Source organism: Synchiropus splendidus, chromosome 6 (genome assembly GCF_027744825.2).
Source record: "Synchiropus splendidus isolate RoL2022-P1 chromosome 6, RoL_Sspl_1.0, whole genome shotgun sequence".
NCBI classification, from domain to species: Eukaryota; Metazoa; Chordata; class Actinopteri; order Syngnathiformes; family Callionymidae; genus Synchiropus; species Synchiropus splendidus.
In genome coordinates, this window is record NC_071339.1 from 23,413,726 (window position 1) to 23,431,716 (window position 17,991).

The window sequence follows — 17,991 nt, forward strand, 5'->3', positions numbered from 1 at the left end:
AGAATGATAAACTAATGATAGCGGCACTGCCACTGAGATCTGTATACAATATTAGATAGTTACTCTCTATTATAATGAGACAAAAGCTATCTAACAAATATAATGCTGGACAAAAACAAAAGAAAAGGAACTTGTGTAGTACATGAGAATTGGAGCGTCTTGTTTTTTTCCCCCAGCTGTAAGACTGCTGTCATTTCAATCAACCGATAGATATGTTTTTGGTTTTCTGGCAACAGGTGAAGCAAATTAGATAGAATAGTATTAGGAAAACAGTTCAGGACGACCTGGGGAAATTGAGATCATCTGATATATAGATGAGATATATATATATATATATATATATATATATATATATATATATATATATATATATATATATACACACACACACACACACACACACAATGCTCTCATGTTAAGTATCAGCAGTACAACAATAATGAGAGAAAAATTTTCATAAAGTTCAAACAAAGAGAAAAAACTTCACATTGGCTGAATAAGAGCCATGTTAAACGTGATCATGGATGATATACATTTAGAATGGCGCTGCCTCAGTAAAACCCTGCAGCAGCTGATTTTCTCAGGCGACTGCCACAGTGCTGCTGGCCAGGATGCATGGCTGAGGTATCACCAGATGGGGGCGACACCTGACATTCCTGCAGAAGAGCCTTTTCATGATGGAAGCAAGTGTTCTGGCATTGTTTCCCAAGCAAAAGACAATGTCTCTCTGCTGACTTCAATATGGATGTTTTGTCAACAGTATTTAGGAAGAGAGTGAGATGGAACCTTTGACAGCACCAATGCAGAATATCATTTTTGCTTTGGAACAATTGAAGTGACATTTTCTGAAATGTCAAAAAGAAATTATATAAAATCAAACGTCTGGCATGTGAACACATGACCAACAAAGAAATGGGTACAAAAAATGCCTCATAAAAAAGTAATACCCGGCCCTCAGCACAAATATATATAAAAAATAAATTAAAAAATAAATAATAATAATAATAATATAAAACATGACATACAAATCAGAGCCACAGTGAGAAGTAAATGCAATTACAAAGGCCCGTGGTTCTACATTCATATGTAAATAAGTTCATCTTGAAATTGTATGAAAGAATTTTTATGACTTTATGCCTAGCAGAGATTTCACTACTAGCTGATAGTCTTCTTAACACACACACACACACGCACACTTTGTATGTCTTTGTGGGGACATTTCATTGACGTCCATGCTTTCCCCTCCCCCTAAACCTAACCATCCAAAACAAATGGCTCACCTTTACCGGGAATCTGAACCAGATCTAAATCGAATTATAATGATCCAGTTATTTTGAAGTTTTAAGGGTCAAATTGTGGCCAAAACCATGCCTCATAATGCCTGCACAAAGTAGGTGCATTCCCAAGAACAGTATATCTACATGAAAATGAGGTACTGAGAGAGAGAGAGAGAGAGACAGAGAGAGAGAGAGAGAGAGAGAGAGACTGGGACAGTCAAGTACAAACTAGCAGACAATTCTTTTGTGTTGGCGCTCTGGGGCATCAAGTTCTTAAACCAACAGAAGCTTCTAAAGTCTCTGAACTCAACGTGATTTCAGAATAATGGCTCAAGCTCGACATAGTTAAGATGTTGTGGCTGTATTTAGTCTATTAGCATAAACAATAAGGATTAAACGCCTGTTCCGCTACGCAACACACTTGCCATTAGAATCAATACATTTGTAAACAATAACTGAGAAGTTATATTTTTCAAATTTATGTTAGTATTCAATTTAAAGACACGAATGAGTCAGAATACAACTAATTATACAGTGTATGAATCGAACCTAATAATTGCAAAATCAAATCTGTAACCAAAATTCATATAAAAAAGCGGAACGAGTTAGTCAAAACTAAATATTTTAATGTCAATATTTTTTACGAGTGGCTAATATCACGAATGATGTTAGTTTAAGTCTTTTTCTTATTAACATGGAGTAATTTGCTCATACAACTCTTACTTTGAAGATTCCAACGGAAGTTGTCCAACTCATTTGACGTCTTGTTCAAATCCTCACATGAATCAAAGCAACTCGTTTCTTGTGCAGGGCTTTTGATTCAAATCACGTTTTTTTGTTTATGTTTTGGCCCAAGTTCTCTGTCTTTTTGTGGGACGCATCGGTTCCGTTCGTGGGGCGGCGGTTCTGTTTTGACAGTGGCTCGTCCAGAGGTTCCTCGGTCCGATGCAGACAGGTGATGATGAACTTCAGCCCCGATCCAGGTGAGAAGACACCGAGAAAAACAACAACAAAACAAAACAAAAACGATTAGTTCATGATTTTGTATTTTGTGAAAAGTGTGCAGAATAACTGGGTGTGTTCGTTTGGGTCAGATGAGAAGAATGTGGACTGACGTGAATGACGTTCTCAGGACGGGGAAAAGAGTTTAAAGTGATAAAAAGAAGAGAAAAAATAGGTTGTGAAGCACTCATGTGAGTCAAAACCCCGGCTGATTTCAACAAAACACTTCTCTGTGTGTAGATATTGTCATGTCAGTAGTGTGTCTGTCTCGGGTAGTTTCACTATAGCGAGCATATTTTCACTCCTCTTCTGCAAAAATAGCTGTACATTCTTAGTTAGTGGTTAGTAGTCCTTACAACAGAGCAGTTGTCTTAATCTCAGAGGCATTTCAGGAGTTTTTGGCGCCATGGGCAAAACAATGAATTCATATTTAAAGGAATTGCTTAGCACCTAAAACACTGATGAATAAAATGTGTCGCTTGTGTACATTTCAATTCAATGTTATAAGTTGAGGCACAAGTTCAATGAGAATTAAAGAATGTATGGAATATTATCATTCAGGGATTATAAACAGTAGTGACATTATTTCCAGACACAGTAGTAGTAGTATCACTCACGAGTTTTTGCTCCTATTTTAATATCTTCTTTAATGGAGCTTCACCAGAAAGTGTCCAACAATCAGTGGCTTAATGGAACAAGTGGTCTGAATGCCAGTGGTGCAGTCAGTGTGGGCCTTGAGACGGCATTCTTGGCACTAAATAACAAAGGGCATCGTGTCAGCTTACTTTGAAAAGTATTAGCTGAAGGAATTGTAATTATGTAATCGTGGCTGAGCATTATTAGCTGGGTCAGTGCATCAGAAGTCAACATGATGTCTTGAAGCAAAAACTACAAAATGTGCATTGTAATTATGTCTCACCAACATGGAAAATATAGTAATAGTTGTGAAAATAACTGTGATTTGGTGGTAGAATATGACTAGCTTCTGTAGTGAAGAGGCCCAGATGTCCTTCACCCAGAAACCTCCTCCTGCTCTTCCAGGGGGCTTTTCCTTCTAGCTCAGCTCTTTCTTCACAGTGGCAACAATGATGCAGCTATCCGTCTTAGTATCAGGCTCCATTCTTCCCTCACTCGTGAGCAAGACTACAAGATGCTCCTCCACCAGGGGAATGATGTCATTTCCACCTTGGACTTGGAGCATCCCAGATGATTCACATTCACCTACAAGGGTTTCAGTGTGACTGAGCCAACAGCACCACATCATGATCAAGAAAAAGGCATCTAAGTTAATGGCATCCAAGTTTTGACTGATACGCTTAGAGCCAAAAGGATGAGAATGGTAGCAACAAATCATGTGCCTCAGTGGAGTAGCAGCCCCATGACCTAGAGGAGAGAACACGGATGAACTCATCACTTCAATGCAAAGACGTGTGGGCTGAAGGACCTGCATTTCATGTTTCAAAAGAAAGAAGATCATTCAAACAATGACTCTGGGAATAATTAATCAATGTTGATTGGCATGACTTGTAATTATTTTCACAATTTCCCAACATGCTGAAAGTCATTTCATTCAAACAAGGGTCAGACTGGATGGCATGATCAAACAGAGCTTGGTTTTTCAGGCAAAATTCGACTGGGATCAGCTCCCTGTGACCTGCTCAGGATTATCAGTGGAGAATGAACCAGTGGTATGTGAGAGGAACTTTGAAGCTTTAGTGTAATCTGCTGCCACTGAGAAATGAGAACAGTCGATCCTGCTTGGTCACACATGGACGCTGATTTTCATTGCAGCGTTGCACATCTACTGCAGTTTGTTGAAAACCTACATGATAAAATCATCGTCTACAGTCAAAAACGTAACTGCCTCTTCCTTCCTGAGTGGCGCTGTCATGCCGACACATTTTCCATGTGGTGTCTCTCTGTGAATCATGAGAGTTTAGGCATTCACAGAGTCAACTGGTCCCAGTCATCAAGCCGTTCTGCAGACACCATTCAGAATGGCTTCAAATATAATCCTTGTGAAATATTATGAATCATTTCCAAACCAGGAAGTTAACTATGCATAACATCAGAATCAGAATCAGAAAACTTTGTTAATCCCAAAGGAAATTATGTTCGTAACATGCTCTGTACATAACACATCACAATAAAATTAAAAAGAAATAATATTACCAAGTGCAAAAAGTAATTCAAAAGAGCTAAAAAACAATGTGCAAGAAAGTGCAGATTCAAGGACAGAGTGAACAGAAAAACGTGCCAAAGAATCCTTCATTATAATTTTTTCAAGGATGAGGAAAGGACCTCCTGTGGCGCTCAGTCTTTGAGATGGGTCGTCTCAGTCTGTTGGTCCTCGTGCTTCTGTATTGGACCAGGAGCTGATGGAGGGGGTGGGTGATGTTGTCCTTAGTTTCAGGAGCATCCTTCTTTCCATAACCGTCTCCAAGGAGTCCAGTTTCACCCCGACCACATCACAAGCTTTCGTATGAGTCTATTGAGTCTGTTAGTGTCCGCCACCGTTAATCTGCTGCCCCAGCAAACCACAGCGAACAGAATTGCACTGGACACCACCGGCTCATAAAACATCCTCAGCATTGTCCCGCAGACGTTGAAGGACCTGAGCCTCCTCAAGAAGTAGAGACAACTCTGTCCTTTTTTGTAAAGTGCCTCAGTTTTCCAAGCCCAGTCCTGTTTATTGTCTGTGAGGACGAAGATATTTATAGTCCTCGACCATATCCCCCGGATGGAAACAGGGGTCACAGGAGACTTGATCCTCTGTAGGTCCACCACCAGTTCCTTGGACTTTGCCACATTGAGCTGCAGATGGTTCAGCTGTCACCAAGCAACAAAGTCCTCCACCACAGCCCTGTACTCAGTCTCCTCACCCTTGCTGATACACCGACGATAGCTGAAGTCTGTATTGTAAATAGTGAAGAGGAATGGAAAGCATAGAGGCCCATCTCCTGTCTCCTGGACACCTCATCTGGCAGTACTGGAGAAAAGCGCAGGCCCCTGAATGAAAGCATGAGCTGCAGAGGTTTTATTTGGCAGTGAATCTGTCTTGATATGATACACGTCTGCCTCTGACAGACAGGTATGATGACAGGAATGTGGTGGCGTTGAAAATCCTATTCGGGTGACGTGTCCTGTCACGAGTCACAGCGTCTCCAGCTGCAGTATGTTGCACTGCTGGTTTGTGTGGGTGTGTGTCTTTGTTTGTGTTTGTGTGAGATGATTATCTTTTGTTATAATGTCAGCTGTGGGTGTGGGAATTAACTGTCTTGCTTTTATTCAACCATTATGATGCTCGCTGGGAAAGTAGCCAATGATGACGAGGAATGAGGGTGTTGGTTCCCTTACTTTAAACATGGGGGAGTAAAGCGGGTTCCTCCCTTGTATTGGATGAAGGACCCTTCGTCAGTCCATCTCTTTAGGTTCATTCATGATTCCCTAAATAAAATGAATACTGGAAAATAATTCTGTAGTTTTTTGCAAACAGTTTCTCATCCCTATATTTTGGCAAAATTAATGCAAATGTTATTGGCAGCAAGTACAACATTTGTCACATGATTGGCCTGATCCCTCTACGTTGATGAATTTTCACTCTTGGAGAGAATTACCTACTTTTTGAGAACACAAAAATACCAATTTGACCACAATTATTTTTGTTATTATTGTCATTGTGTTATTATTGTTATTATTGTGTTTTTCCTCTCTGTTTTACTTCTATGCTATTCTTGGTGATAAGAGTTTTAATTTTTTCTTTCTTTTTCTGCTTTTTATTGTAAATATAAATTACTGTTTCATACTTGTATGACTTCCATCCAAAGGGGAAAAATTATTTTGTAATGGCTTTTGTGTTTTATATTTTGATATTATATATTTTTATGTATGAATATTTATGCAGATTTATATTCTCTTTTATTATAGTCCAGAAATGGAAAACGAGTATGAATGATGTATCTTGAATTGTAAAAAAAAATGTGAAAGAGATAGGATGGAAAAGGAGAGACAGAAGAACCATAGCTGGAGGGACTTGGAGAAGAATAAAATTGCCAAATTACTATTACTAATAATAATAATATTAATAATAATAGCCACGGCACGCGTGTATTTGTCTAAAAAATAAATAAATAAATAAACAAAATTATTGAAAATATTGTTAATGTTTACATTGTGGATCAAACTGAAGGCCGTCAATATACATTTTAAATAATCCATTCTGAGGCTTCATGAAGAGATATTGCTGTGGAAAATTGATTGATTGATTGATTCATTATATGTATAATAATAAAGATTCATATTTAGCCACTTACAGAATTCATGAAATATATGCTGGAAAGCCAGGTGAATTATTTGTATTATTCGTAAAAGAGCTTATGCTGTTAACAGCTTATGAGGAAGGAGTCATGACATTATGTTGAATCATGGGGCATGTCCATCAAACCAAAAAATTCAATTTTATTATATATTAATATATATTATAACGGGAAAATATACATTGCAACTTGGCTGATTTTATCCCAATCATAGTTGTTAGATTTGTTTTTCTGCTCCTCCTAAAGGTTTTGATAAAAGTTTGGGCTTGAGAGGGACGCAGGTCTGATATAGATTACAGTGCTGTGCAAGCATGACTCATATGTTCCTGGGAGTTGTGCTGCTGCTCCAAATGATTTCACATGAACGCGACTGCAAGACTTTCACATACCAAGACGCAACACACTTAAGACATACTCTCACAGTCTCGCTCTCCCTGATTTACTAACACTTCTGCTCATAAATCTGAACAAAAGGTCACAGCTGCTGCTACTTCTTCAAACAACTGCTTATGCATTAACTCTTGCAGACCCTGTGATGTCAGTACTACCAACACTAATTTAAGTATTTTCACGGACACAGAATATGTGAACACTTTAAAAAAATCGAAAACTGTATTATTAATGTTGGAAGTGAAAAACTACTCCTTGAGCGAAGTACTTTAGCCACAAGGGGGCGCCCACGCAAAGACTCACCGCAGCTCTTGTGATGTTCAACAGTGTTTTTTTTTTTTTTTATATTTGAGACGCCTGTCTGTGGAAAAACAACCCACCTGCTCTCTATCAGTTCCTGATTTGTCTTTTAACTGATCATGTTACCTTCCTCTCTTGTCCATCCTCCCTTCAGGTCAAGATTGCATAAGAAGACTTGCACTTTCTCGCTTCCCTCTCCCAATGGCTGGTCCCTCAGAGCGGTAAGATCAAGTCCTTCAAATGATTAGTTGTATTCTTGTCTCCTTGTTAGAAATTTCTATCCTCCCTCTGTCCTTCACCTCGCCCATCCCTCCATCCTGATCCGCTTCTTCGTTGCATCACAACCCCACAACAGTCCATAAAAACTGAAACTATTGTTGAGTGATTGATGCGGCAGCAGCTTCAAAAGGTCACGTCAGATGCCCCTCTCCCAGTCAACATCCACCATCTCTCAGGCCAGTGGGGAGATATAATGCCGTGCCTGAATGGCCTGAACCACCTCTAAAGGAAGGTGTCCAGGGTGAAATGCACAAAACACCTCAACTCACTCATTTCAATGGGTTAGGAAACAGCAGCTCTACTCTACTACGAGTTGAAAGAGCAAGTTGAGGCGGTTCTCCTTCTTCTTCTCACCCCTTTTCTCGTATTCTTTACTTCCTCAATGATACCTTTCCTCCCTTCACTCTGTATTCTCCTTTGCCCCTTTCACTGTCCCCTCATCATTTCCTTCTTGTCCCTTCATTTCATCATGCTTCACCTCCATTGCCTTCTAATGTTCACTCTTCTTTATCAACTTGTCCCACCTGTCCTTGTCTATTTCTCTCTGCATTGTCTCCTTTATCCATCTCTCCATCCCTAACCCCGATATTCATTCCCTCCCTTTAAAGCCATAGCAGTTCCACCTCTCATAATTCTACCCTCATCTTTCCCTTTCCATGCCTCTTTGCGTCCTCCCTCCTTTCCTTTTAGGTGCCCCCTGATAATTGCTCATCACAACGGTCCATAAAAACTAAAGCTATTGTTGAGTGATTGTTTGATGCGCAGTATAAATGCACTTGCTTTGTGTGACTGGTCCTATTTTTAGTCAGCGCTTCTTTCCCCCGTCAATCGTCACGTCCTGTTTGTCCAGAGGGAGCTGAGTGGACACACAATGAGGAGGGTTCCTGTTCCTGAGGGTCTGTTGAGCCACTCAGAGGTCGCAGAGTAGAAGAAGAGCTGATGATGTAGCAGGAGGATGGAGCGAGCCGAGAGGAGAAGGCTTGGGAAATAAATTGGAAGCAGAAATAAATTAGAATCAGAAAACGTTATCCTGCAGGAGGATGTTGGAGTAAGAAAGAGAAGGATCAACGTTGGTGTGGAAGACGGTTGTTTTTCAGTTTGAGCTCAAAGATTTGGAGAATGGGCTGCTGCCTGTTTGTTTACTATCTGGTGAGTTTGCAGAAGACAGCATAGTAAACTGATGTTCCACTTTAATGACTATAACAAATGTGGAGTGATAATGACTCATTATAAAAAAAGGCCATCTAATCGAAACTAATATCTTCAATGTTCCATTGACTGGGATTCATATGCGCTTAGCAGCATGGCTTGTAAGGAATTTAAATCCCATAAAACTTTTGTTGGTGCTTGCAAAAGTATGGCTGGATAGCATGGTGTTAGAATTATGATAAGATTTTTCTCATGTAGCCGTTGGTTAAATATGTTTAACGCTGCAGTGGAGTCACAGTGAGATTGTAAAGGGAGTCCCCCAGTCAAAGGTCGGCAGGTTATATAATATCCAGGACACACAATAGAGAACAAACAAGCACTTTTCCTCCTATTCACTGTTTGCCCCCTCTCTGTCATCTCATTTATCTACTCCCATCATTTTAATCACTTAGCTGTGTCACTTCTTATCACCTATTTCTTTCCTTTAACTGTATCTTGCCTCTTTGCTTCTTCTGATTTGCTTCTTATCTGCGTGTGTTCTGTGTGTTTTCCATGCTCCTCCTATCAAGCATATGGGTTTGTCCTCAGTGACACCAGCAGTAAGATGTGTGTTTGTGTTGGTTTGTGTTGTGTTAGTTACATGTCATGACCCTCAGAGAGACTTTCAGATAAAGATGTATTTACCAAGGTGCAAGATGATTAAGAAAGTGGCAGGTGAGGACCCTGGTTTCTGACTGGATGCTAATAATGCTAATAATAATGCTAATAAATGATAAATAAACCACTTAGAATGCATGCCAGTTTGCAGTGGAAAAATATACACAAAAATAAAAACAATTGATCCTAATTCATGTCAAATTATAGTGATTATAATGCTGGTGACTTAATTTTATGAAGTCTATTCCCATAGTGAACTGTGAATGGTTAAAGCATGAATAAGATCCAATGGTTTCAATAAATTTTGATTTTCAGTTTTTGGCCAAGTCTGTCATTGAGTGTATCACTTCTAAGTAAGATTTCAGACCCTCAGCTGATGAGTTCCACCAATTCTAAATCAGTGTGTCTTGAGGCGCGACACATGACAGGCTGGACACACAGGCCGAGGGACAACAGAAACAATAGCAAAGGAGTGAGGCGGTGCACAGACCAGTGACAGGTTTCCTGTTGTTGTTGCCATGACAGCAAACAGGAAGTGTTGAGCCCTTGCACCTGAGCAGCTTCCTGTCTAACAATTGATGGTTGACATATTTACCGCAGAAGGAATTGATCTCCTTCCGGTCTATTAGTGTGAAACTATAGAGGCTCAAATTTGAATTTCAAGTTAAGGATTGTTTGGCTGGTCCTAACAAGGTTAGGGTGAGAGGCTGGGGAAAGCATTATGGCAATGACAAACGTACTAACATGTATAAAACTTTTCACAGATCTAAAGCATTTTTGCCTTACTTGTGAGTACCAAGACTTTACAAGCCACCTTCTTGTGAGGTCCTTTTGCTTTGTGAGGAAATTTTGGCCTGTCCTCACAAGGTTTAGAGGGTAAAGAGTATTTTCAAGTTGTGTTTACTTGTGAGCTTTTAGATTGTGTTTACATTTTTGTGCGTAGAAGCAATGCCTTTTGTGTCCATTTGTATAACTTTGTTTGTTATTATTATATTGTGTGTTATTGTATATTTGGGTGAGTAAAAAAATGTCTGTGAGAGAGAGTTGTGTGATGGTTGTTGATTTATTTATTTATTTGTTTATTTTTTTTGTGTTGTTTGGGTGCTTCCATCCAGAACTGAAACATGTATGTGTGTTTGTGTTGCAGAAGAAGCGGAAGCAGGCAGATCGAGATGCGGACTCCCTCAGTCTCTGCAGTCTGGACATTAATGTAAATTCAGTTCACCTTTCAAACTAGCATCACTAACATCATCAGTTCTAATTTAGGTGTCTTGACTCAACAAAGCAAACTTAATCTTCACCTCTCTGATATCTGGGTCAACTCACAATGCTCGCTATCTCCATCATAGATGACAGAGTGACAGAATTGTGACTTTATCTATTGAAGTGTAACTGGCTCAGAATGAGATCCGTCCTGTTTCCTGGCCACTGGTCTTAAATAGAAACTGAAATTTAAGTTCAGAAGACAGGTGTCAGTAGTGGGGCAATGATTTCTGATTTGCTTTTTATCTGCGTGTGTTCTTTTGTTTTCCATGCTCCTCCTATCAATCATATGGGTTTGTCCTCAGTGACACCAGCAGTAAGATGTGTGTTCGTGTTGGTTTCTGTTGTGTTCGTAACATGTCATGACCCTCAGAGAGACTTTCAGATAAAGATGTATTTACCAAGGTGCAACATGGTAAGAAAGAGGCAGGTGAGGACCCTGGTTTCTGATTGAATGCTAATAATAATAATAATAAAAAAAAAATAATAATAATAATAAAAAGAAGCGGAAGCAGGCCGATCGAGTTGCGGACTCCCACAGTCTCTGCAATCTGGACATTAATGTAAGTTCAGTTCACCTTTCAAACTAACATCACTAACATCATCAGTTCTAATCTAGATGCCTGGACTCAACAAAGCAAACTTAATTTTCACCTCTCAGTAGTGGGGCAATGATTTATGATGGACGAGTGGCTCTCTGTTTTGCATGTTAGTCAACCTCCTCCAGTATTTATAGAGTTACCCCCTTTCCTTCCCGGGTGGGTCCGTCTGACTCTAACACCGGATGTCAACTCTATTCAGTCATGAGTGAGCAACAAGTCCAGACACAACTTCAGAAGTGTTTTCCTCAGAAAAGAATGGTGGTGATTGAGCCTCATATTGAACGACACATGGTCTTAATGTCACCTACTTAGGGAGCAAACGGTAGCCTCAGAAGCTGGTCTGAAAAGCAGCCTATTTCGAATTGCCTATATGAAATTGAATTAAACATAAAAATGAAATTTCTGCAATAATCAACTAGCGAGGTGACACAGTAATAGAGTAGGACACATCAATTCCAACTGGAGCTTCCCAGTGTCAAAGCTGCTGGTTGCCAGCAGAGTATCAATATTCTTTATCGGTTAATTAAAGTTTGCCTTTCAGAGTGTAACGCTAGATTACCGACATTGATTTGGCTCAGTCACATCAGAGGAGCGATCAGAAAGGGAGATACATGGAGGCTTATGAGTATGATAAAGTATTATACATTTCATTTTCGTTAAAGTTAAACCATTATGAAAGAAATTGAGCTTTAATTCCTGCTACTTTATTTGGCATCACCATTGCCACATGTGCCACCGACTCACAGGCTCTTTCAGTGCAGGAACCGACAGCATGTTTCTGTCCTGCAAGTGTTAGTCCCCGCCTTGGTCATCTGGTTTCCTACCACAGCACCAAAGCACATTTTGGTTTCCTTTCCGTCGCAGTGAACAGCGAAGACAACAGTGCACAGCTTTTTGAGTATTTATTTTCTTCAGATAAAAGAGTTCTGGACCCCTGACAGGAGGGAGCGTCACAAACTCCTGACACAAATATCTAATGCTGCATAGTTTGTGTTCTTAAGAGTCAGACATTGGTACTAGTTTCAAAGTAACATGGCAAGTTTAGATTGACTTGAGTCAGCATCCAAAGTAAGGTCTAGATTCCTATCTTTAATATTTAATCAATTTCTACTTTAGGGGAACCAACACAGGCTATTTTATTTCATAATATTAAAAAAAACACGCCAGGAGGTGTTTTTCGTGGCTTATGTGGTGCATGGTCTGATTGTCTTTTCCTGAAAGAACGAGACCATCAGACTGGAGATCTCACTCTATCCAACCCCAACCTCTGATGCTTTTAACCTAGTTTGTCAGGGGTTCAGTTGATTTGCAGCTGTCTGAAAATAAAACACACCAGGAGAGATTTCCTCAGACTCCTGTTGAGCCACTACTGAAGTTAAACTTGTCAACAAAGCAGCTCACAAAAGGTCAGGAACATCACGTGAGTCTGGTTAAATGTCTGTATGATTCAGTGAAAGTCGTGTTTGGAGTAATTTACTTTGAGTCAAAACAATGCAACTAAGTGAGTCAGTGGGGTGAAAAGACTAGCGACACTATCAGGTCTACTATGAGCCTCATATTAGTCAGTCTCTTATGAGGAAATTTGGAACAATGACAAGTGCTGTTCAGTTGTTGAGTGACTCTGTTGTGTGGTTTATGTGGATGTGAATTAAATGTTATGTTATTTGATTTTCCATGTGCTTTTATGTCTATAAGTGTCTTTGTCTTTAAAGTGTTTGTGTGTGTTAACGTTGTTTAAAGTGTTTTTAAGCGTCCCCTGTTGTCATATTGAGTGTCTTTACAAGTCTGCATATGTATTCTTGAGTGTGCATCTGTATCCGTGTCACTGTGACCATCTGCATATGTCTTTGTGAATATGTGGTCTTGAAATGTGTCTCCTCTTTTTTCATTGCTGTAGACTGTGATAGAGCTGATAAAAGGCAAAGTTTGCTTCGTAGAAGTTCTTTGTCTCGCTGACTCTGACCCATGCACACAAGACAATAGCACTTTTTTGGATTTGGGTTTGGTTATTTCCAAGGGAGACTTGCTGACAGTTGGAGTCAAAATAGAGCGTTTCTGAGAATCCATGTCGGTGCTCACAATAGTCCTGCTGATAAATGAATAGATGAATAAATGGAAAGATTCAGGAGGACTCTGAGCGGAAGCTGAGTGAGGGAGAGTGAGTCAGATAGGAGGGGACCAGAATTGTGAGTGGGATTTAGTCAGAGTTGGCGTCCAGTAATAGAGCAAGATGAGATCAGTCTTGACAGCGGTGACATTGGACCTCTCGCTGATGATGGGACTATAACATTCATGTTCCTCATACTAGCTAAGCGAATCCCTCTCTCTCTCTTTGGGGAGTCTTCTGGAAATCTTTACCGGACTTTAAAGCCAAAGCCTTCTCTCACCTGGAGCTTTCACATTTCTACCTCACAACTCTAGATACCTTCATGGACTTTTTGGTTGTGTGAAGACTATGGTTGCTGGTCAGATCCCGCTCTCCCTGCTGTCTCAGCAGTTTAAGTCTGGTTGCTCGCTGGCGGTGAGCAAAGGAAAGACAAACTTGGATGCACAGAGAGTGGTGAGACTCATTCAAACTAAAAAATGGAGATTTAAGTAGGTTGTGTTAAAAATGTATTTGTTTAAAGGTATTTTGGAATTGCCGGATCAGATGGGAGAATATTTTTGGTGCTCAAGAGGGCAGTGTGACATGAGAGGTCGATGTATTTCTGGTCAACTGGTTTCTGATGAGTTTGATTCTCGCTGTGTGCCACTAATCAGTGTATTGTGGAGCTGCGGGGCACACACACCACACACACATTGATTTCTCTTTGTGTAGGTCATGCAGAATCTTGTAGCGGTTGAGCATACAGCACTAGTTGTCCCTCAACGGTAGTTGAGCATACTAATCTGAGTACATCTTGGAGATCACCTCTCATACATTTGTGTCAGTCACTGTGGTGTGTCATTCTGCAGGAGCCCAGCAGCAAGCGCAGCAAACCTGTATCCAGAGTGACGTCTCTGGTTGGCCTACTGCCGCCGGTCAAGGCGGCGCCTCTGAAGAGGATCAGTCAGACGCTGCAGGTGATCACTGACTCTGTTTAAACTACTGCTCTCTCTGACTTTCATTAATTCTGTGATTTTAGTTTTTGTTTATTTCTGTATTTGTCAATTAATATTTCATCCTACTCCTGCAGCGCTCCATCAGTTTTCGAAATGAGAATCGGACTGAGAGAGCTGCCCCAGCTTCACTCTCTCCGCCTCCCGTCCTGTCCACCATGAAGACCAAAGTCATCTCAACTACGCTGTCCAATGTGTCATCCTCCACCGCCACCATGAGGGTCTCCTCGGGGACAGGCTCGGGCGCCAAAAGACGGGACAGCAAACTCTGGAGCGAGACATTTGACGTCTGTTTGGGAGCGACGGAACCTCTTAGTCCCAAAGAGATCAAAAGACAAGAGGTGAGACAAAATGATCAAGTTGAGGAGAAAGTTCCCAAAGTGCCGCCTCTACACTGATGAAACTGTGCCAACCCTTCCTGCAGGCCATATTTGAGCTGGCTCAGGGGGAGCAAGACCTTGTGGAGGATCTCAAGTTGGCTACAAAGGTACAGTCTTAAAACTTTTTGTATATGTTTTTTTAACCAAGCTTTTTTTCAGGTGTATCATGATCCCATGCTGAAGCTGTCAATCATGACTGAGCAAGAACTGAATCAGATCTTTGGAACTCTGGACTCCTTGATTCCTTTGCATGAAGGTGAAAGCAAGTCCTCCATGGATTCACCTTTGGGTTTTGAATGTGCAATTGATGGAACATTTCACCTTCTACAACGCTCATGATTTTGCCTTTAGATCTGATGAGTCGTCTCAGAGATGCCAGGAAACCAGATGGCTCCACTGAACATGTAGGCCACATTCTAACTGCCTGGGTAGGTGATTCATATCCAGGTAGCAACACAAAACATCACCACAAAAACGTACTTGTGTCTCTGCAGCTCCCATGTCTCTCCTCGTACACTCCGTACTGCAGCAATCAGGTGAAGGCCAAAGCTTTGCTGGACCAGAAGAAGCAAGACCTCCGGGTTCAGGACTTCTTGCAGCGCTGTCTCCAGTCTCCTTTCAGCAGGAAGTTGGACCTATGGAACTTCCTGGACATCCCCCGCAGTCGTCTGGTGAAGTACCCTCTGTTGCTCAGGGAGATCTTGAAGCACACACCAAACGACCACCCGGATCGACAACACCTGGATGAAGCGGTGGGGAGTGTTAGCTTCTACTTCCTGTTTTCTAGAAATTAATATGAAATGTTTACATGTTGAGCGTTACTCCTAAACGTGTTTTTGAAATGAACAAGTACTTTTCAAAATAGGCTTCTCTATGTTTACCAGTTACAATTTAAATTTGGTGTCTCAGTAGAGCATAGTTTTCTTTTTGTTGATCAAATATATCTATGCATGACCAACATGAACACTGCCTCATGGCCACAATGAGAAAATTGACTTGTCAAACGCTGCTCTGCAGATGCTGATGGTTCAGAACGTTGTTGCTGACATCAACAGACAGACGGGAGAGTCAGAGTGTCAGTACTACAAGGACCGTCTTCTGTACACCGAGGAGGGTCTGAGGCACGAGCTCATCGAGCGATCAAAGACCCTCAGCTGCCATGGAGAGCTGAAGAACAACCGAGGACTGGTCAGTAGATAAATGAATGGTTGGAAGACTTCAGGATGTCAGAGGAGTGAAACTAAACACAATGCCAATCATGCGCTGAACACTGTTCCATGACAAGTTTATACTTTGACTTTTGTTTTCAAAGATCAATCTACATTCCTCATTGGTATAAAAGTGAAATGCGTCCCAAGCTTGTATTCATCTTCTGCCATTAAAACAACTCCAACAGAGATTGCACACCACTTCAAGGAGTTGCATTTTTCATCCAAACATCTCTTTCACAAGACAAGAACAGAGCAGGAAAATGCTCATACATACATACTATATATTTTATGTTATTATACATGTATGTATAATAACATTTTTTAGCAAACTTTGGACTGAACAGAAAACTTGTTTCAGAAAGTCATCAGTTTGTCTCTCTCTGCGTCTCTGCAGAAGCTCCACGTGTTTTTGTTCCAGGACGTTCTGGTCATCACTCGGTCGCACTCGCTGAACGACCACCCGGTCAGCTACCAGCTGTGTCGACAGCCAATCCCCATCCGGGAACTGGACCTAGAAGACCTGTTAGATGGAGAGATGAAGGTGGGCGGGTCCATTAGAGGAGCCTTCAGCAACAACGAGCGCAGTATGTACAAAATCATGTACAGCATCTGACCTTGATTAGCCAGGCTAGACTTTTGAGTTGATTTACTGGTCCCAAATGATCCTTGTTTCATGACATGGTGCACCTTTTCCAATGCCTTACGGTGAATCTTAAATTCATATTTGTACACCACATTTTCTTTGTCTTTCCACAGCAAAGAACTTCTTCCGAGTTTGGTACCGTAGTGGTGTTCAGCTGCAGAGCCACTGCTTCCAGGCAAGCGACGCCTTCAACAAGCAGCAGTGGATCAACTGTATCAGACAAGCCAAGGAGGCAGCAGCGCTTCCTGCAGACAACACTGGATCAGAACAGAAGGAAAGGGTGTGCCGGGATTCAGATGCCTCGGAGAAAACAACAGGACTAGATTTGATGGAAGACCATCTTCACTTAGAAGAAGAGATGTCTACAACATGTAGTGGAAGTGAAGAGATGAAGGAAGAAACAGGTTCAGAGGAGGAGACGGGAAAAGGACCAGAAGAGGACCATAGATCTGATGATATTCAAGACTCTGTACAGATCCCAACTTGTACAGAGGTGGATATGAGAGGTATGGAGGACAAACAGAAGGTGGTGGAGACAGTGAACACTGGCATCAATGATTTCAGATGCTGACAGCTGGACCAAAGAGCCAATCAGAACAACACTCGTCTGAGACTTTCAATGTGAAAAAATGATAAAACTGCCGGCAGCATTTATTCTCGCAGATAAACATGGGTAAGACTGGGTGGCGGTGAGAGAGAACTGGGCAGGCAAAAGTAGTCACAGATGTGAGTGTCTCACACCTGATGGTGAACACACATATGCGACTCAAACCCACACAATTACAAATCATGAATAAACTGTGTAATTTGCGAGACAAAGTATTTTTAAATTGTATTGTTCTCCCAAACAACTCATCTTAAAATATAGAAATTTGTCATGAATTCCATATTTGCATTTAATAAAATGAGTAAAATATTTACATCTCACACCTGTCACCTAGTTCACTTTTCATTTCTCTTCCAAACAGCAAAGTCTAAGCTACAATTCCAAGTAGTTTTCATGTATGTGCTGTATCAATAATAACTGTACATTATCTTTATCTGTATATAAATGAAGGACAAAACCAAGTTTGTTGTTGTGCGTCTCGACTCAACACTTGAATGATACTGTACTACTTGTTTGAAAAACTGAAATAAACTTCTGAAAAATGCTGTTAGCATTTGCCTTGTATTGAGCCATAATCATTTTCAGCGTAATTGTTGGTATTTAATTACAACATTTTGTTACGACTCATGTAATGTCATGTAATCAAAGGCTGTAGATATAACCGTATATTTTAATTTAGTCCCGAAATAAAACTGACACATGAAAACAATACGTTTAACTAGCGTACACTTGAGCTTTTTATGCAGCAACTTATTAGTCCTTTGGAGAAAATTGGCAGTACATATATTAATGTCTTATTCATATTTATGTAAAATA

General features: G+C 40.6%; 1 protein-coding gene across 4 annotated transcripts; it reads left to right on the forward strand.

Moving 5' to 3' along the window:
• Window positions 1-2,051: 2,051 nt before the first annotated feature.
• Window positions 2,052-17,714, forward strand: arhgef3 (Rho guanine nucleotide exchange factor (GEF) 3). 4 transcript variants are annotated; one of them, XM_053869003.1, is made up of 13 exons: window positions 2,052-2,260; window positions 7,440-7,506; window positions 7,557-8,713; window positions 10,518-10,580; window positions 14,191-14,298; window positions 14,412-14,675; window positions 14,759-14,821; window positions 14,874-14,970; window positions 15,066-15,142; window positions 15,209-15,466; window positions 15,732-15,902; window positions 16,320-16,509; window positions 16,682-17,714. In XM_053869003.1, the coding sequence occupies exons 3-13, from the start codon at window positions 8,684-8,686 to the stop codon at window positions 17,137-17,139; spliced, it is 1,779 nt and encodes a 592-aa protein (XP_053724978.1). In that variant the 5' UTR covers window positions 2,052-2,260; window positions 7,440-7,506; window positions 7,557-8,683; the 3' UTR covers window positions 17,140-17,714. The 4 variants fall into 4 exon arrangements, with proteins under 4 accessions (XP_053724978.1, XP_053724974.1, XP_053724976.1 ...); XM_053868999.1 differs by having other exon boundaries at window positions 7,557-10,580; XM_053869001.1 differs by lacking the exon at window positions 7,557-8,713.
• Window positions 17,715-17,991: the final 277 nt, after the last annotated feature.

What these genes read in the sequence shown, in the direction of transcription:
- arhgef3 (XM_053868999.1), top strand. Translation starts at nt 10,398, where the DNA reads ATGTCTGTGAGAGAGAGTTGTGTGATGGTTGTTGATTTATTTATTTAT. An exon ending in TCTGCAGTCTGGACATTAAT is followed by an intron (nt 10,581 to 14,190) that starts GTAAATTCAGTT and finishes GTCATTCTGCAG; the next exon opens with GAGCCCAGCAGCAAGCGCAG. An exon ending in ATCTCAAGTTGGCTACAAAG is followed by an intron (nt 14,822 to 14,873) that starts GTACAGTCTTAA and finishes GCTTTTTTTCAG; the next exon opens with GTGTATCATGATCCCATGCT.